Genomic DNA, 20,701 nt, shown 5'->3' with positions numbered 1-20,701 from the left:
CTCCCTCACATGATAAAAAGCACCCATCCCTCACATACCTGTTATGACCCAAAATGTATGAGCGAGGCAAGTCGAAATCATCATCCTGCTCCAGAAACTCAGAGAGGGAAGGTTTGGGGCGTTTCGGGCGGCACACCAGAACGGAAGTGGTGGGTGTGCGGCGAGTGGGACCTGACCGGGAGAATGCAAACCCTGCAGGGAGCGCCACAAGGTCCTGGGGGTTGCCAGCGTAAGACCCGTCGTAGCACTCATTGAGGGAGACGTCAATTCTTGCGCCCTTGGGATGCGGCTGTGGAAGAAGAGTGGCTTGAATGGGTATACTAGTTGTTGTAGAAGTAAATTTTGTTGTAGTTTTTGTTGCAGTAAGAGTAGTACTGCTGTTGTGGTTGTGGTTGCTGCTTTAGTAGTAGTAGTAGTAGTAGTAGTAGCAGTAGCAGTAGTAGTAGTAGCAGCAGCAGCAGCAGCAGCAGCAGCAGTGGTGGTGGTGGTGGTGGTGGTGGTGGTGGTGGTAGTAGTAGTAGTAGTAGTAGTAGTAGTAGTAGTAGTAGTAGTAGTAGTAGTAGTAGTAGTAGTTCATGTAACAGTTGTGGATGAAGTTGCTGTTGCTGTTGCTGTTGTTATCATTGTTGTTGTTGTTATTGTTGTTGTTATTGTTGTTATTGTTGTTGTTATTATTATTATTATTATTATTATTATTATTATTATTATTATTACTATTATTATTATCATTGTTGTTATTATTATTATTATTATCATTACTTATTATTGATATTGTTGCTGTAGTTGCTGTTGGGGGGAGGAGGATTTACACACGATGAATGCCAGGGGGACAGCGCCACACAACCAAACAGACCAAAAGTTGTAGTTTACTGCAAGGTGTGCCAGGGCAAAGGAGAAAAGAGATGGAGCATGGAAAAGGTGGAGGAGAAATAGAAATCCAGAAAAAAGGGAAAACTTCAAGGCAGTGAGAAATGAATATGCTAAGGTGAGGAAGAAGAAAGGAACTATGAAAAGGACATTGTCGAAAAATGTACGGAGCAACTGAAATTGTTCTACAGATTCATAAATGGAAAAATAAGGCAAAAAGAAACAATAGAAAGGTTAAAAGGAGAGAATGGGATGGTGGAAAACCCAAAATGTATGGCAGAACTGTTAAATAGTAAATTTATGAGGTCTTTACTAAGGAATCCAAATTCGAAACACCACAGGGTAATAGAGAGACTGTCTATATGAAAGAGATTAAAGTAACCAAGCTTGAAATAAAAGAATTGATAACGGAATTAGATGAAGAGAAGGCAATGGGACCAGATGAAGTCTCAGGCAGAATATTAAAAGAATGTAGGGAAGAACTAGCAAGTCCTATATAATCGTACATCATAAAATGTTCAATAGAAAATGGAACAGTACCAGTAGAATGGAAAAGAGCTGAGGTGGTTCCCATATATAAGAACAGAAGGAAGAACCTCTAAATTACAGACCGGTATCACTAACTAGTGTAATATGCAAGATGTGTGAAAGTAATAAAGAACCAATGAATCGAGTTTCTTGAAGACAACAAATTATTATCAAATAGCCAATTTAGTTTTAGAAAAGGTCGGTCATGTGTAAATAATTTACTGAGTTTCTAATCTAGAATAGTTGATAGAGTTTCTAATCTAGAATAGTTGATAGTGTACAAGAGAGAGAGGGATGGGTTGACTGTATTTATTTGGATTTAAAAAAGGCATTTGATAAAGTGCCACATGCAAGATTACTGTGGAAGTTAGAGGAGAAGGGTGGCTTAAAAGGAAGCACATTGAGATGGATGGAAAATTATTTGAGGGGGAGAGAAATAAGGACGGTAGTTAAAGATATGAAGTCCAAGTGGAGAGCAGTAGAAAGCGGAGTGCCACAGGGGTCAGTATTGGCACCAATACTTTTTCTCATATATATATATATATATATATATATATATATATATATATATATATATATATATATATATATATATATATATATATATATAAACGACATGCCAGAAGGAATGAACAGCTACATAAATCTGTTTGCGGATGATGCAAAACTGTGCAGTTATAAAGCAAAAAGAGGATTGTGAAATACTGCAGGAAGACTTAAACAAAATCTGGAAATGGAGTTAAAATTGAGAGATGGAATTCAATGTGGACAAAAGCCATGTCATGGAAATGGGAAAAAGTGAAAGATGACCTGTGGGAATCTATAAGATGGGAGATGGAGTAGAACTAGAAAAAGTAAAAAAGGAAAAGGACTTGGGAGTGACGACGGAAGAAAACAATAAACCGGTAAGCCATATTGATAGAATTTTCAGAGAGACATAATTTGCTAAGGAATATTGGATTAGCATTTCACTACATGGACAAAGAAATGATAAAGAAACTGTTAAGTACTATAATAAGACCCAGATTGGAATATGCAGGAGTTGAGTGGACCCCCCCATAAAAAGAAACACAAAGAAGTTGGAGAGACTACAAAAAATGGCTACAAGAATGGTTCCAGAATTTGAAGAGATGACATATGAGGAGAGACTAAAGGCTTTGGATCTACTAACCCTGGAACAGAGAAGGGAGAGAGGGGATCTGATACAAGTTTATAAATTGATTAAAGGAATGGATCAAGTGGATAATGAGAAATTAATTCTAAGAGAAGAATATGACATTAGAAGCACAAGATTATAGTAAAAATTGAGGAAGGGAAGATGTCTGAGAGATGTTAAAAAATATAGTTTCCCGCAAAGATGTGTTGAGACTTGGAACAGTTTGAGTGTGGTGGTGTCAGCAGTGTGCATAGCTTTAAAGAAAAATTGGATAAGTGTAAATATGGAGACAGGGCCACATGAGCGTAAAGCCCAGGCCCTGTAAAACTACAACGAGGTAACTACAACACACATACACACACACAAACACACACACAAACACACACACACACACACACACACACACACACACACACACACACACACACACACACACACAAAAAAAAAAAAACAATACAATTAAGGCAAAGAAAGGATCACACACAAACACACACACACAAAAAAAAAAAAAAAAAAAAAAAAAATACAATTAAGACAAAGAAAAGATTGCAGCATGAGCGAGAATGAGCATATCCTGTGTTTGTCAACTGTGAACATGCCAGCAGTACAACACAAGCACAGCCAACACTCTGAGTACTGACTAAAGCCACACGTCCACAATTAAACATTCAAACTAGTAAATCATCTCCAAACAACACATCTTTGACTTTCCTATCAACACACAAACATGGCCACACTCACAACACAAACACAGCAAGAGCCATCCATCGCAGTAACACAAACAGCAATACGTCCTCAACTAAACATTCAAAACTAGTAAATCATCTTCAAACAACACATCCTTGACTTTCCTATTAACACACAAACTGCCCACACTCACAACACAAACACAGAAAGACACCACAGTAACACAAAGAGCAAGATTTCCACGACTAAACATCAAAAACTAGTAAATCAAGTCTCCAAACAACACATCCTTGACTTTCCTATCAACACAAACTGGCCACACTCACAGCACAAACACAGCAGAAGCCATCCATCAAAGTAACACAAACAGCAACATTTCCTCGACTAAACATTCAAAACTAGTAAATCGTCTTCAAACAACACATCCTTGACTTTATTATCAACACACAAACTGCCCACACTCACAACACAAACACAGCAGGAGCCATCACAGTAACACAAAAAGTGAGATTTTCACAACTAAACATTCAAAACTATCAAATCGTCTTCAAACAACACAGCCTTGAATTTACTTTCAACACATAAACACGGCCTAATGTAAATGGAATGGCTTCTGTTATCTAGCTGGTGGTGGCAAATCCTTAGGGAGCTTTAGAATAAGATGACACCAAACTATGGACAAGGAGAAAAGAGATATGCTTTGTCCAGGAACTTCCACTGAGGAGCTCTTGCAGTGTCAAATTTTCCTACTCCTACATTAAGTAACACAACATTGGCATACTTACAACATAAGTGAAGGAGAACCGGGCATGACACAACTTGAGGTGCTTCAGTAGGGAGTAGAGAGCCATGCAATTGAGAGAGCACCAGGGGCAGTGAAAGTCTCGGCGTGCCTCAGTCTGTTGGCGGCTGTTGTTATTGTACACAAACTGGTAGAGCACGAGCTGGGGTGCCTCAGGGCTGGCCACTCCTGTAGGATGTATAGCAGAGATGAGGGACTAGCTAGAGGGAACTGTATGAGAGGGAGTAGGCTACAGAGAGGAACCGTAACAAAGGGATGTCATTACAGAAAAGAAGTATGAAGCAAGAAACAAGAGATGTAAGAAAGGCTGATAACTAGAGACGGATAGTAAAGAAAGAAACAAGACAGAGCTGTAAGAAAGGGAAGGGGTTATAGAGATGATGTGTGAAGTAAAAAGGAAATTAGAACTGTAAGGAAAGAGAAGACAGCATTCAAGATTCATGATAATGATCAATAGAACAATAAAACCAAAACATTAAGGGAATAGTGAGAAAACAAGCCTTGACACACACACAAAAAAAATGTTGAATATGATGAACAAGGAACCAGAAACACCCAGAAAAACAAGCAACACTCAACACGCACAGCTGGCCAAACAAGTGATGTCATGGTGAACATATTATATACAAGACAATCTGAGACTACTACCACCACCCACCAAACCATTAGTTCATAAGTCTCCATGGGGCTGTTAACACACGGCAACCCAGTCTTCCAAACACTGTGTAGAGTATTTCTTCATGCCAGCTGGAGAGTGGTCAGTTCTAAGCGAGCTCTTCCTCTTCCTTCAGCACCGCAAGTCACATTACTCCCCACTTCTTTGTTGTTCAGGAATCGCTTTTCAGTTTTGCCCTATGTTGAGTTATTCAAACACCACTACCAACACCAACACTACCACAATATTCTTTCAAACACCACCACTACCACCATATTCTTTCAAAAACCATCACTATGAGACTACTACCACCACCACTACCACCATATTCTTTCAAACACCACCACTATGAGACTACTACTATCAACTCAGCCTTCCAAACACTGTGCACAGAGTATTTCTTCACACCAGCGGGAGAGTGGCCAGTGCCAGGAGAATCATCTAATCGTTGGGCTAGTCTTACTGATTCACTTTCTACAGTTCTTACTTCAACCTTCTGTCTTGTGATGCTACTTTATTTGAAGTATTAATGTTCCCTTCTTCACCTTTAACTGTGAGGCATTTCCCTTTATTTGGAGCTACAATTCATATTCTCCTTTACATTGGCCAAAAGTTTGGTAGGACAATTTCAACTTATCATCTTCATTTCTATGTGCTTTGAGAACTACCTATTAACCCCTTCAGTACTGGGATGCATTTTTGTCATGTGTTTTGGGTAAGATAAGACAGTTTTCTTTACATTTGGAATAGTCTATGGAGGTCAGAAGTTAAATGGCTAGAGCCTTCAGTATTCTAATCCCTACACAAGTTTCTGAAATCTAAATAAAATACCCAAATAGTGAGCAGAATGAATATGGAAACGTCATGGTACTGAAGGGGTTAAACAGTTAAGACCACTGAGCCAATAACAACAATACTAATAAGATGAGAAGCAAGAGTGAGGAGGAGGAGCCAACACATACCCTGAGGCCTGGGCTTGGTGGAGGTGCTATTCGCCAACACCACATCCAGGGGCTTGAGTGGCTGGAGACGAGGGCGCTCTGGTGCTGGGCTGGACGTCTCATTGGTCCAGTTGAGAGTAAACTTCAGCACTGGGATGTGGTTGAAAATGCCATCCAGTTTCAAAGTGCTGATGGTCTCCCAGCCGGCCACCTTCTTTGGGCTGGAGCGGCAGAGAGGAAGACTGTCGCCGTCTGCTCCCGCCTGCAGCTCCAACACCAGCTCATAGTGTCCAGGGGTCAGCAGGGAACGTCCGTGGCGGTCAAACATCACCAGCTCCCCGCAGTACGTGGACCCAACACCCCCATTTGAAGCATCCCCATTCTGTGTGGCTGTGGTGTTGTTATTGTTGTTGTTGTTGTTATTATTGGGGGTGTTGGCGGTGTTGTTGGCGATATTTGCATCTTGTGCGTCCTGCGATGAGCTGCGACTGACTCGCCGCCGCTTCATGAGGGGCTCGCCGGCTGTGTGGGGATAGGAGACCACAGTGAGGCAGTGGCAAGGGAGGAAAGACCAGGCTGGGTACTAGTGGCAGGGGGCAGGGACCAGGCTGGGTACTAGTGGCAGGAGGCAGGGACCAGGCTGGGTACTAGTGGCAGGGGGCAGGGACCAGGCTGGGTACTAGTGGCAGGGGGCAGGGACCAGACTGGGTACTAGTGGCAGGGGGCAGGGACCAGGCTGGGTACTAGTGGCAGGGGGCAGGGACCAGACTGGGTACTAGTGGCAGGGGGCAGGGACCAGGCTGGGTACTATTGGCAGGGAGCAGGAACCAGGCTGGGTACTAGTGATGGGGGGGCAGGGACCAGGCTGGGTACTAGTAGGAGGGTGGGGCAAGGACCAGGCTGGGTACTAGTGGCAGGGAGCAAGAACTAGGCTGGGTACTAGTGGCAGGGTGGGGCAGGGACCAGGCTGGGTACTAGTGGCAGGAGGTAGGGACCAGGCTGGGTACTAGTGACATGGTGGGGCAGGGACCAGGCTTGGTACTAGTGGCAGAGTGGGGCAAGGACCAGGCTGGGTACTAGTGGCAGGGGGCAGGGACCAGGCTGGGTACTAGTGGCAGGGTGAAGCAAGGACCAGGCTGGGGCAAGGACCAGGCTGGATACTAGTGGCAGGTTGGGGCAAGGACCAGGCTGGATACTAGTGGCAGGGGGCAGGGACCAGGCTGGATACTAGTGGCAGGGTGGGGGAAGGATCAGCCAGGATTAGTAGTGACTAGGGGGGAAGGACCAGGCAAAGATCTGAATAATAAACTGTCCTTTCTGACAGAGAGAGAGAGAGAGAGAGAGAGAGAGAGAGAGAGAGAGAGAGAGAGAGAGAGAGAGAGAGAGAGAGAGAGAGAGAGAGAGAGAGAGAGCACAGGAACAACACACACTTTCTACTGATAAAACAAGAACACACACACACACACACACACACACATATGAGGAGAGACTAAAGGCTATGGATCTACCAACCCTGGAACAAAGGGAGAGAGGAGACCTGATACAAGTTTATAAATTGATCAACGGAATGGACCAAGTGGATAATGAGAAACTGATCCTGAGAGAAGAATATGACATCCGAAGCACAAGATCGCATAGTAAAAAGCTGAGAAAAGGAAGATGTCTGAGAGATATTAAAAAATATATAGTTTCCCGCAGATATGTATTGAGACGTGGAACAGTTTAAATGAAGAAGTAGTGTCTGCAACAAGTGTGCATACTTTTAAAGTAAGATTGGATAAGTGTAGATATGGAGACGGGGCCACACGAGCATAAAGCCCAGACCCTGTAAAACTACAATTACAACTAGGTAAATATACACACACTCACCATTCTCCTGGTCGTGCACAAGTGTGACCCGGAACACCATGACGTACGACTTGACCTGGTGTCCGTTGCTCCAGGTGAAGCTGTGGGTCGGGATGCTGATGGTTGGGTAGCAGCGACCACCACCACCACCACCACCACCACTGCTCTCTGTCGGGTTGATGGAGACATCTTGCGTTCCCACAGACACCTGAGGGAAGAGCAGGGACACGTGAGATGATGTGACTTTGTTAACAATAGCAATGAGAGTATGGAGAGGCCAGGAAGGGAATAGACGGTGGTGCTGCTGGGACTGTGCAGAGATGAGTGAAGGGGTGGATGGCTGTGGCAGAAAAGCAGATCCAGGAGAGGAAGTGTGGTTAACATCTTCAATACTGGAATGCAATTTTACCTGAGTTTTGGGTACTATTAGACCATTTTATTGACATTAGGAAGGCTCTGTGGAAGTCAAAAGATCAATGGCCACAGTCTTCGCTACTTTAATCCCCCACATAAGTTTTTGAAGCTGTATAAAATCACCGAATAGTAAGGAGAATAAATATGGAAGCACTTCATCGTACTCAAGGGGTGAAGGTGGAGACAATTACCACGGAGGATAGCGTTCATTTTGTGCTAATCTTATTTGTTTCTTTGCTAAAGGAGTTGCCGTTCCAATGACCAAGATCAAGGGAGTTTCTTTTTCTTTTCAATGAGTGTTCAGGTCAAGGAGGAAGAAAACAGAAAAAGAAGAAAGAAAATCAAAGAAAAGTACAGTAAGCCCTCGTTTTACACTAGAAATGCGTTCCTCAAAAAGCTATTGTAAACCAAAATTAGTATAAACCAAACCCGTTTTAACATGTATTAGATAGGAATACGGTCCAGCTCAGTATGAAAGCCAATCAAAAAAAGTAAACAAACATCCATCTCAACCTTCAAGGTTTCAATAATAGACAGGGCCTTTTCTGAAATGAGGCTCAACGAGAGTGGGGCATGCTGGCGTGTTTGGTTGTCTATCCAAATTTTAAGTAAACCCTCCACCTGATCCATAATGGGTTCCCGATGTTTTGTCAGCAATTTTACCTGCAGGCTTGAAGCATTAGCTGCTGCCTCCTTAACACTTGAAGCATTCCTCAAAACAGTAGCAACTGTGGTAAATTCAGGGAACGGCTTATAGCTGACGAGCCTTCCCCAAGTTCTTTTCTCTTGAGTATATCAAGCTTTGTTTCCAACATTAAACTTTTCCTGGCTCGTTCACCCTTACCCACTTCTTCACCAAGATCCAAATTACGTTTCGGTGACATTTTGAACAGGAATTAGTCTTAAATGCAGAGAATAATGTAAGTAAATCACCAAGCACAGTCTTACTGTTATTCGTCGTGCTGGCGCGAAAGTGACTGGTTTGTTGTTGGTCCGACTTGGTCGCAGTGCAGCGCCACAATCACAGGTGGCGGGAATTTCAAATATCGTAAGTGCGATTTTTTTATCGTAAATTGAAAAAATGGTAGTAATTGTCAATTATCGTATCTGCGAATTTATTGTATACTAAACTAGTGTAAAACGAGGACTTACTGTACCTGAAATCTTTGGCAATCATAAGACAGCCCCCTTTGACCTTCCAGTCTTCCTTATGGTCACACAAATACTGAGCCTCTCTCAAACACATGCCTTCACAATACACTTCTCTTCACTGTTAAGCTTGCCTGTACCATTACAATGTCAGCAGAATTCAACATGAACGGTGATATGGAAAGCTCACCACAAGGCAAAAACACCCAAGGGAGAAGGGAGGGCTTTCTCTCCCCACTGTGCTTTACTGTTACTGTCAAAGACTTTATAATTGAGGATTCAGGGTATGTGAGTTCCCATGCATGACAATCAGTTACTCCTTAAAACCTTCCATGGCTGTAAATTGAGCACTACAGTGTTGTTTGGTCTATGGGTGTGGGTGTGCTGTGGTGTTTGGTATGTCAGTTCTTTTGTGGCAACTGTGTACAGTGTTTTGTTAAAAGATCCCCAAATTTAACCCCTTCCTTACCGCAAGACTGTTTTGTGGTACGTGTGTACCACGCGCAAAAGCGACTTCGTGGTACCGCAAGATGCCGCCGTGGTACGTGCGTACCACACCAATACATTTCCGTGTATAACCGTGGCCTGAGAGCGGATTTTGCCTTTTTCATACTCCACGTGGTTCACTATAAACTAACAAACACTGGAGGCGTTATTTTTAGCCACCCCAGCGTAACAAAACCATCCCCAAAATTAGCCAATCAATATCGGAGTTAATTTTTCATGCATAAACTATAAAGCCAATCACTATTCTTTGACATATATTATTCCCACAGTCCCCCCAAGAACATCAGTTCTCTAGTATCGGCCGTGGTGAAACTGATCTATTGCCTCTAGTTAGAGATAATGGCGTCTGCTTCGTGTAGCAGCGATGAGGATTATCATAATTATGAGACAGATAGTGAGGATATACTGGAAGACTCTCCAGATGAATATGATTCAGACTATGATCCTGAAAAAGAAATAGGAGAGAGTGATAGTGACAGCAGTGTTGAAACCCTCTCGGCAAGTGAGGGGGAGCAGCCTAGTTATGACTGCCTCAGGGCCACTCTCACAAGGTGTAGAGTGTGTGGTGCTGAATTTATGATTAGTGTACAATTTATGATTATGTTTACGTTTTCTTTTATTAATAAAATGACAAAAATATGTTTAGAAAAAAGTACATAACACTGAGTTAGAAAGAAATATAATGTGTAGATCTGGCCGTGAGGCACGTGCGCACACGGGCAGGGGGCTGCGGTATAGGAGGGGAACGCTTTGTTTATATAGGGGAGTGGCTGCGGTAAGGAAGGGGTTAATATAACTTCCACCACACTGGTAGACTCTCACTAGGGTTATGATAACATTTGCAAATTTCAATAACTTTCACTGGAGTGTATTAAACTATCACTACAAACCTGAAAATACCAACAGCCTTAACTGTTCAACTATCACTGACATCATATAAGTACGCAAATAATTACCAATGAGAATATAAAATTAGCACCAGAATGATGAAAATACACTTCTAACACCTTGAAAACATCCCTGAAAACCCAATAATTTCCACTGGAGCCTCCTTAGTAGAGAATGTCACTGTTTTAAAATCAGTTGCATTTAGTTGTCAAGCCTGTCCACAGTAGAGGAAGGAAAGCAGTACCTGCATGAGCGGAGCTGACGACTCCTTGCGCTTCTTGTGGCACATTTTCACGATGAAGGTTTCCACTCTGGCCACATCCCCTGACACTCCCTCCACTGTAGGAAGACAACAGTGGCAATGTGTCAGTAAGGATGAGAGTCTTACAGGAAGATGTAAGGAACAGAAATAACTGGTGGAGACTCATACATGGCAGCAAACACAAGGAAAACACACAATTACTTAAAACACAAACCACCAACAAAGATAAACTAAGGCTATGAAATATGAAATAACACAATAAATTATCCCACACACACACACACACACCGCAGACCTCTCTATCAACTGCAAGCCGGAAGTAGCCAACAATCTAAGAGGTGCAGTGTTTGCCACCAGTCATTCACTCCACCAATACCTACATTTGTCGTCATGAAAGCCGGTGAAGGCAATGTTGAGGTAACTGGCCGGCCGCTCCCCCTGCCTCTCACTCTTCTGCGTAACCTGCAAAACAACCACACACTCTTCAATCGCCAACTCCACCACCACGCTGAAAATTCTATCTCTCCCTCACTTATGTTCCTATTACACTCAAACCTCCACCCTTTAATACACTGAACTATACCTCTACCACACTTAACATCACACAGACCTCCACCACACTAAAACCCACATTCTAGAGTACTTTACTAGGATATCTTCACTACTTTCATAAGGCTCTAGTTCATTTTACACAAACTCTTATGTGTGTTTTGACAGTTCTAGTGACAGATTAACAAGCTTTCTGAACTGGGATAAACTCTTTAAAAACTAGACTAATCATCTGCCACCTTTAAAGCTGGTTATGGTGAGAGAGTGAAGTGTTTGTGAATAAAGGACAAAGTTATCAGCACATTCACCTCTCCACACTTAACGTTAAGGTCAGGTAGGGATCAGCCAGTACCTTTTCCAAGAGGCCATCCAGTTTAAAGGTCATTCTGTTTTTGTGGCTCCGACTCATCCGCCCTCGCATGTAGTAGAGCGTTCGTTGCAGGAATATTGGCTGGGGACAGAAAGAGATCAATGCTTATGAGAGAAAATATTACTGTGTGTGTGTGTGTGTGTAATAATAACAGATAATAATAAACGGTTTATTTAAACATAAGCAGCTCGGGAGCTGAAAACACACATCTTACAGGGAGAAATATCCTAATAGTACATACTTCAAATTACATACTCAAAATTACATACTTAAAATTAAGCACAAATACAGTGTTCAAGAGTTGAGCATTTTGACTATTGTGGGTAGTGTGTGTGTGTGTGTGTGTGTGTGTGTGTGTGTGTGTGTGTGTGTGTGTGTGTGTGTGTGTGTGTGTGTGTGTGTGTGTGTGTGTGTGTGTGTGTGTGTGTGTGTGTGTGTGTTTACCCAGTGTTATTTTACAGGGTCTAAGCTAAAGGTCATTTGGTATTTATAGTTATCTAATTTCTCTTTAAATTTGCTCACACTGACAGCTTTAACCATTGCCTCACTTCAACCATTCCAGAGTTCAATGCACCGATATGCAAACTATATTTCTTAATGCATAACAGGTCCAAAGAAGAAGCAAAAGGGAAGCAGTACTCACACTCAGAACGTTCCGCGACCTGAGGTACCGGTATATTTGTGTTGGCTCTGCAAAATGTGACAATAGCAACTAGTTAGTGTTTTCTCCCAAGTCAGAGTCACACTGGCCTAAGACAACAGCAAAAAAAAAAAAAAAAACAGTATAAAATAAAATTACCCGCTGAAGGAGCCACTCACCATATACTCGTTAAAAAAAAAAGAAAAAACAATCCAAATTCTTAGATGTTTTAAACCTCCGCCTTGAAAGACAGGAAGAAATACAAAAGCAGGCGTGGAGTGGCAGTGTTTGCCAGTAAAAGAGACACAAGACTGAGAATACTGGTTAACTTTTGGATTTGAAAGGTGGAAAGAATAAGTTACTGGAATATTACACTCACACAAGTGGTAACTAATCCTCTCAGTTACCCTGCTCTGCCTTGCTGACTGTAATATCTGCCACACAAGTAAGCAAGTGAAGAAGTAATTTAGTAAGGGAGTGGATCAACATGGAGGTGATGAGTGGGAAGGATGAGTAAGGGTCAGTAAGGTGGTGAGCACAGGGTTGGGCCTTTAAAAACTAAGCCATTTGTGGAGTGGTTTAAAGTTAGCTACATGTCACCATGATACCCAGGTTCTACGTGGTTACACCAAAAATGTACTTGCGTGGTGATATGGGCCCTAATAAGGGGAACACTACAAATAAAATTGCCTGTGCCATCAATGGGTGGAAGCTGAACAGCACTTCAAATACTCTTCAAGGTACCTACAGGAACTACAGGCCATAACATAGAGAAAAAAAAATAAATAAATAAATAAATAATAATAATAATAATAATAATAATAATAAATAAAAAAAATAATAAATGAGGTGGTGTGGGACAAAGACGACTGATAGATGCATAGTGTGAGTCAGACGAGGATGAGATGAATAAGATGAGTCAAATGGGAGATGAACAGGCTGAATAAAGTAAGGACAAAGAGTAAGTACAGTGCATAAGATAAGGATGAACACAGTGAAGGATTAGAATGAACAAGATACATAAGGTGGAAAAGGGAAAAGGAGATTAAGTAGTACTGTCCTAATATAGTTGTCCTTCCAGCTCTTCTCATTTCCCGGCTTCCCATTCACAGTTCCCACATTCAGCTGACATGATGTGGGAATGACTATACAGTAAGTCACTGTACTTGGCGAATTAATTAGTCTGGTGAAACTACCGCCAAATGCGAATTTCGCCAAGCACGAGTTCCTTATACCATATAAATTGCCTAAAAAATGCCTCAATCAGTCTTTGGTCATTGCTAAAGTCCCTCTTTTGATCCCTAAAATACCATCTTTCCAGCTGAAATAAAATCCTTTGCCTTCACATATTAGAACACGTGTATAAAACAGACCAATAAACAACAAAGTAAAGCTAATAAGACATGATATAAAAGCTTTTAACTCCTGTTTTTCCACCCGTTTCCCTCGCCCACTTTCATTCGGCTGACAGACGTGGGAATGACCATATGATAACCCAAACTAACCTAACCTAACCCTAACTTTAACCTAATTAACCAAATCCAGCTAACAAAACCTAACTAAGGCGACACACACCTCTGGCACGGCTTCCTCTGAAAACTTCCGACCAATAGCGAGGTTCGGTTAGGTTAGGTCTGGCTACTCTAAAATGTCTCCTGGGTTCAAAACATAGTGTAGCTTATTATTGATATCATTGACTTTAGTTGAATAATAGTCCCATAACATAACATTCTGAAAGTGGTGCAAAAACATCCACTACATTCTAAAACCTCTTGTCAAAATTATACAAGGTTTCTAATAGTATTCTAAGCTTCTAGTGACAGATTAACAAGATTTCTATTCTACTAACACAAGAAACAGTATTTAAGAGCCCTTGGTAGCCTTTGATTTTTGATGAAATAACTGATTTTAGTTGAATAATACTTGTTTTCTGTTGATCCACACACTTATCACAAGGACAGACAATAGTTTTGCTCAAGATCTGACAACCACGCATCCCTTGAGACACTATTCAGTCTGAGAGCCAGGAGCCACTACAGAGCAGACAGACTATAGGTCAGGTTGGGTGAAAGTTAAGGTTAGGTTAGGTTAGGTTAGGTTATCATATTTTCATTCCCACGTCATGTCAGCTGAGTGAAAGAGCTGTGAAGGGTGGGTGGGCCAGGAAACGAGGAGCTGGAGGTACCACTATATCAGGACAGTGCCAATTAAGGAATGGCAGAGATACAGTGTGAATAAGGGAAAAAGATGAGCAAGTTTATGCAGTTACACCAACAGCTCATTTCTGAATTAAGCAATTTTTTTCTGGTAGATTCTGACCTGTTTTGAGTGAATCTGCACTTCATTTACGTCACAAATTGGTACTTTTTAATTTTTGTATTACTCTCCCCACTCCTTCCTTCCCTTACGAATCACTGCCACTGCTGCTCACCATCGGCTGCTCCATCCTATTTTTATTGATCTATCTAACCCAAACTAACCTAACCTAGCTTACCTAAACTACGCAAAACTAACCTAGCTAATGTAACCTAATTGAGGCACCGTACCACTGATACACCTCACCTTCCTCAGATCAAAATTAAGTTTAACTAAGACAATTAAACTGATCTAAGCAAAGCAAACTGGCCTAACCTGACTGGCAATGCTGAGAAATTAATATGAAGTCACTACCTTATTTCTCTTCACAAAATCTGGCAATATAATGGACATGATCGAGGCAACACCCTGCCCAGGCGGACATCTTCCACAGACTGATTCATGTAGAGTCACTCCTCTCCACAAACCACTCTGATTGGGTAGATTTATTATGTTTTATTTTTATTAGTGAGTGGCAGCTTGCTCAAACAAACGAACCAATCACTGTCATTCGTTTCACACATGCGCAATTAATATGATAATACACACACACACATAGCAGCATTCCTCAGTGCCCAGCAGTCCATCACACAGGCTGGTGTTACTCGCTCTCCATAAAAAGTGCTAATGGGTTCATATTACTCACAAAATAAAAGCTCTATAAGATGAGAAGGGCATCAAAAAACATGTTGGTGCTGGGTTAATTATGATTGCATATTACCAAAAGATGAACAGGGTGAGGGATACACACACACACACACACACACACACACACACACACACACACACACACACACATACACTGATACGTCTGGTAGCTCAGTGGTTAGAGCGCTGGCTTCACAAGCCAGAGGACCGGGGTTTGATTCCCCGGCCGGGTGGAGATATTTGGGTGTGTCTCCTTTCACGTGTAGCCCCTGTTCACCTAGCAGTGAGTAGGTACGGGACGTAAATTGAGGAGTTGTGACCTTGTTGTCCCGGTGTGTGGTGTGTGCCTGGTCTCAGGCCTATCTGAAGATCGGCGATAATGAGCTCTGAGCTCATTCCGTAGGGTAACGTCTGGCTGTCTTGTCAGAGACTGCAGCAGATCAAACAGTGAAACACACACACACACCGTGTAGTGTAGTGGTTAGCACACTCAGCTCATAACCAAAAAGGCCCGGGTTCGAGTCCCTGGCGCGGCAAGGCAAATGGGTAAGCCTCTGAATGTGTAGCCCCTGAACACCTAACAGTACTATAAAGGTAATGTATGTAACTCGAGGGGTTGTGGCCTCGCTTTCCCGGTGTGTGGAGTGTGTTGTGGTCTCAGTCATACCCGAAGATCGATCTATGAGCTCTGAGCTCGCTCCGTAATGGGGAAGGCTGGCTGGGCTGTGCGACCAGCAGACAACCGTGGTGAATTACACGCGCACACACACACACAACACACAGAGAGAGAGAGAGAGAGAGAGAGAGAGAGAGAGAGAGAGAGAGAGAGAGACCACTATTCGAGAATGGAATGAAATGTCGAGTGTGGTGTTGGGAGGGGCCATCGCCATCAAATACGTGGCGGGTGAGCGAGGGGCGTGAGGCGTCCGTGAGGGGGCAGCGGTGGTGTGGTGAGCGTCCTGGTGAGTGACGCTCCTCACCACTAACTGTGGTGGCGATGAATGACGTTACTATTGGTGATGGAAAGGAAAAGATGCGGATGGGAGGAATAGGATGGCTGTGCTGAGTGAGGTGAAGGTGGTGAGGTGTGGCGAGCATGACCAGGGTGAATAGGGTGAGAGAGGAGAGGGTCACTCACTCTCAAAGGCCTGCAAGAATAACTCGTGGTCAGCCTGCACCTCCTGGCCTGGCTTGTCTCCCCCGAGCGACTCCTTCTTCTTCTGCGGCATGTTGGCTCCTCACCCGCGGCTCTCGCTCGGCCACGCCTCGAAATTCTGGGAGCAGTCGCCAATTTTGTGTCTTTGTTTATATTGTTTACCGCGCAGACCTTCCGCCATGCCATCCAGTATCGGGGACTGTTGTCTTCGTATGGGAATTCGTATTCTCTGTAACTATTGGAGCTTCTACTAACTCAATTTAGAATATTTGTATTTTTTCCAAAGGAGTTATAGTTAATAGTTTTGATCTTTATGTTTGTCTTTTTTATTTGAAGAAGTACAATTATCAGGATTATCTATGTTGATCTCCCGCGTTCAAGAAAATGCAATCACAATGCGCACAGCTTACCTCTGCGGCTCGGCTTTTTCTGGGTAGCGTCAAGAAAGGAATTGATATTGACGAAAAATTATGATTGCATATGTTTGAGACAAATAAAGAGGCCAAAACCTGGTAATCTTCTCCAAGACATTTCTTTTTAAAGAGGTGAAAACTGCACAAGAGCAACATAAGACGAAAAAAAAACAAAAGGGCCACTAAGTTGCCATTCCTTTGCAGGTCCGAGAAGGTTAAGACGGGTTCACAATTGCCAATTTGTGACTGAAATTGAAAGTCGGCAGAGTTTCCGATTCAATATCGGTGTCTAGCGACTGGAGAAACCAGTCGCAAAACAACACAAACATGCCGGTCTTATTCAGTCGATTTACGACTTTATTAACGTTGTGGCGTCACGGAGTAAGCTTTGAAAATCTGTCTCCAGGTATGGAGAAGATAGACTTGGTGAGGGAAAAGGAACACATCTGGAATCTCAGAAATAAATTATACAGTATAAAAAAAAAAAAAGTTTGCGCAAATCGTCGTTCGAGGTAGACACCTACCGAAACGATAATTTACTCCCAGCGAGATCTAATAGCACTAGTTCAAGGGGTGCTGTGAACCTTCCATTAAAGCTTGTTGTGATCTCACTGAACGTTTCCCTTTGTGTCTCACAACTCAAGGGGGCAGTCACTGCCTGCCCTATAAAGACAATTCTTCTTCACAAAAAGGTACATACACTTACCACACACACACACACACACACACACACACACACACACACATTCTTCACTTTGAAGCCTGCCCTGTAAAGACAACTCTCCTTCACACAAAACTAGGGAAAGGTGAGGCAAGACGGACCACTTAACAAAGTATTGAGTGTAGAAACCACATTGATATGTTTTTAAGGAGTTTGTGGGTTTGTGGTGTTGCTTTGGGATGTTACCCTCGAAGTCCACACCCGGGTCACGATTTTTGAAGGAAAACAATGAAGTGCGATCGAGATTTAACAAAATGATGATTTTGAATGGTCCAAAACAAAATGATGGGGTAAGACCAAGGAGGTTTTATAACAGGAGGTGGCATGACGTCACAAAAATTAAGGGAGGTGGGGGCGCGCTATTGGTCCGCTGATGCCCCTACCCCTCTTGACACCCAAAACACTGCTGACCGCCCATTGAAAATACATGGAAACGCCCGAGTTACGCTCCTTATATTCCGTCTATTGTCCATGTTTCGAGGCTGCCTACCATTTATGTGACCTTAATAGACTTGCAATGGTCGTGCCATACTGTGCCACGAAGATTTAGACGGTAAACCATGCATACAAATGAGATCATACAGTGTTTCTCAGCTTTGGTGGACTTGGGTGAGAGGTTACCGTGGGAAGCTGTCTTTGGGGCAAAAGTATGGCTGAACAAGGTCATGTACACATGTGAATATGCATGTGCATGTATAGATGTACACATGTACATATACATGTGCATTTAAATAAAGGATGAGTAAGCTGTATATCAAGTGAAACTTGGCCTGAAGGTTGATTTTTCTTGGTATAACAATTACTTAATGACATAAATCACACACAAAAACCTCTTTCTCAGCATCACCATCATCATCTATCACTGCACATTGCTCATGAACCCACCTTTTGCCATTAGCACAACAAACTCACCCTTCCCTCTCTCACAGTATTACCAAATGTGTCACTGCAGTACAAACACTTAGTTGAGTCTCCATCTTCACCGTCACGATCACTGTGATGAGCCCAGGATGGTCCAGCTTTCTCTTGATCTCGTTTTATCTGTTTTGTCATCTTTTAGGGTGTTTGTTTCATGTCGTTGCTAGTTTCCTTTTCTTCTTGTCTTCTTTCTCTCTCTTATCGTGTATGTGCTTGAGCATGGTCTTTTTCCTTTTTCTTTTGAATTACTGCCTCTACCTCTGCCCTGTATGGGGATGCTGTCAAAACTAGAGTTCGCCATTGCGGCCTGGCTCTCTTCTTTCTTTTAGAGATTGTGTAATATATATTAGTAAATATTCAAATGTCGAAACCTTTACCAAAGTATCTATGTTTACTATGCCAATTTATGGTATCTATATATTATCATAATTATATACACTCATGGGCATCTATAACATATGTACTCAGTCATTATGATAATCATTTCAATATAAAACAAGCAGTGTCTTATCTCGTGCATATAACATCAGCACCGTAAAAAATGACAAATTATTCCCTCTGAAGCGCAAGGAAAACTTAGTATGCCTATTGGCAATGATGACGTCATTGCTGGGCGACGTGAAGGATATCTTGGAGTCAAATTTTGAAACTAGCCCTTTATGCTTGGATTTAGAATGGGGGTTCTATCTTATCCCATGGGTCCATCTTACCAAACCTTTCTCTACATGCACTTACCACACACACACCCTTCACTTAAAATTCAAAATTCAAAATGGCGATTCCAAACCCAGAGTCGAAGTCCCCTTCTGGAGAAGGGACCAGAAATGTCCCCAGGCCGGACTGCTTTTCCGGTGGCGACCCAAAATGTCTTGACACCTCCCTCGACTTGTTCTTCACTAACTTCTGCAACATTCGCGGTCTTAGATCTAATTTTAATTTTGTAGAACACCACCTCTCCTATACTAAACCTCATCTTCTTTTCCTCACCGAAACACAGCTGTCTGAGGCAACTGACAGTAGCCCCTTCTCTGTTCCCTCCTACTTTCTCTATCCTCATTTTCGCTCCAAAGCTGGATGTTGCGTCTATGTGCACAATGGCTTAACTTGCTCTCGTGCCCACGCTCTCGAATCTTCCGAGTTTTCCACCATCTGGCTTAGACTCAATAGTCACTCTCAAACTAAATTTATCTGTGCTGTCTATCTCTCCCCTAACTCTTCTGACTATAGTAAATTCTTTGACTATTTAACTTCCAAAGTGGAGCACATTCTGTCCCTCTACCCTTTCGCTGAGATCTCCATTCTTGGAGATTTCAATGTTCACCACCAGCTTTGGCTTTCCTCTCCTTCACTGACCATCCTGGTGAACTAGCCTTCAACTTTGCTATCCTCCATGACCTAGAGCAACTGGTGCAACACCCTACTCGTATTCCTGACCGTCTTGGAGACACGCCCAACATTCTTGATCTCTTCCTTACCTCTAATCCTTCTGCTTATGCTGTCACCCTATCATCTCCGTTGGGCTCCTCCGATCACAATCTCATTTCTGTATCTTGTCCTATTTCTCCAATCCCTCCTCAGGATCCTCCAAAGCGAAGGTGCTTCTGGCGCTTAGCATTTGCCAGATGGGGGACCTGAAGAGGTATTATGCTGATTTTCCTGGAATGATTACTGCTTCCGTGTCAGAGACCCATCTCTTTGTGCTGAACGCATAACAGAGGTGATAGTGTCTGGCATGGAGGCATACATTCCTCATTCTTTTTCTCAACCTAAACCTTCTAAACCTTGGTTTAACACAGCCTATTCTCGTGCTATACATGATAGAGAGGTTGCCCACAAAAGATATTTGAGCCTTCCATCTCCTGAATCTCATGCACTTTATATCTCTGCCCGGAATCATGCCAAGTCTGTTCTTCAACTTGCCAAACACTCTTTCATAAATAGAAAACGTCAAAATCTTTCAAACTCTAACTCCCTCGTGACTTCTGGCATCTAGCCAAAAACATCTCAATAACTTTACTTCTTCATCTTTCCCTTCTTTATTTCATCCTGATGGCACCACTGCCATCTCTTCGGTCTCTAAAGCTGAACTCTTCTCTAAGACCTTTGCTCACAACTCTACCTTGGATGATTCTGGGCTTGTCCCTCCTTTCCTCCTCTGACTATTTCATACCCACAATTAAAGTTCTTCGTAATGATGTTTTCCATGCCCTTGCTGGCCTGAACCCTC

The 20,701-nt window shown here is 42.7% G+C and overlaps 1 protein-coding gene across 6 annotated transcripts in view; it reads right to left on the bottom strand.

The window, feature by feature from the left end:
* The window catches only part of LOC123518959 (polycomb protein suz12-A-like), a 57,717-nt gene extending 41,110 nt beyond the window's left edge, over positions 1-16,607 (bottom strand). For 5 of the 6 annotated variants that reach the window (XM_045280040.1, XM_045280074.1, XM_045280068.1 and 2 more), the window contains exons 1-9: positions 16,405-16,607; positions 12,267-12,313; positions 11,606-11,704; positions 11,085-11,166; positions 10,687-10,781; positions 7,506-7,692; positions 5,658-6,158; positions 4,024-4,208; positions 39-289 (exon numbers count right to left, since the gene is read on the bottom strand). In XM_045280040.1, coding sequence (XP_045135975.1) covers positions 39-289; positions 4,024-4,208; positions 5,658-6,158; positions 7,506-7,692; positions 10,687-10,781; positions 11,085-11,166; positions 11,606-11,704; positions 12,267-12,313; positions 16,405-16,495 — 1,538 coding nt within the window. In that variant the 5' untranslated portion in view covers positions 16,496-16,607. The remainder of the gene's footprint in view (positions 1-38; positions 290-4,023; positions 4,209-5,657; positions 6,159-7,505; positions 7,693-10,686; positions 10,782-11,084; positions 11,167-11,605; positions 11,705-12,266; positions 12,314-16,404) is intronic. The other variant, XM_045280081.1, reaches the window with a different exon arrangement.
* Between the last annotated feature and the right edge of the window lie 4,094 nt (positions 16,608-20,701).

Source organism: Portunus trituberculatus, chromosome 7 (genome assembly GCF_017591435.1).
Source record: "Portunus trituberculatus isolate SZX2019 chromosome 7, ASM1759143v1, whole genome shotgun sequence".
Taxonomy (NCBI): domain Eukaryota; kingdom Metazoa; phylum Arthropoda; class Malacostraca; order Decapoda; family Portunidae; genus Portunus; species Portunus trituberculatus.
Note: the sequence above shows the minus strand (reverse complement) of the source record. Positions and strands in the feature narration are given on the sequence as shown.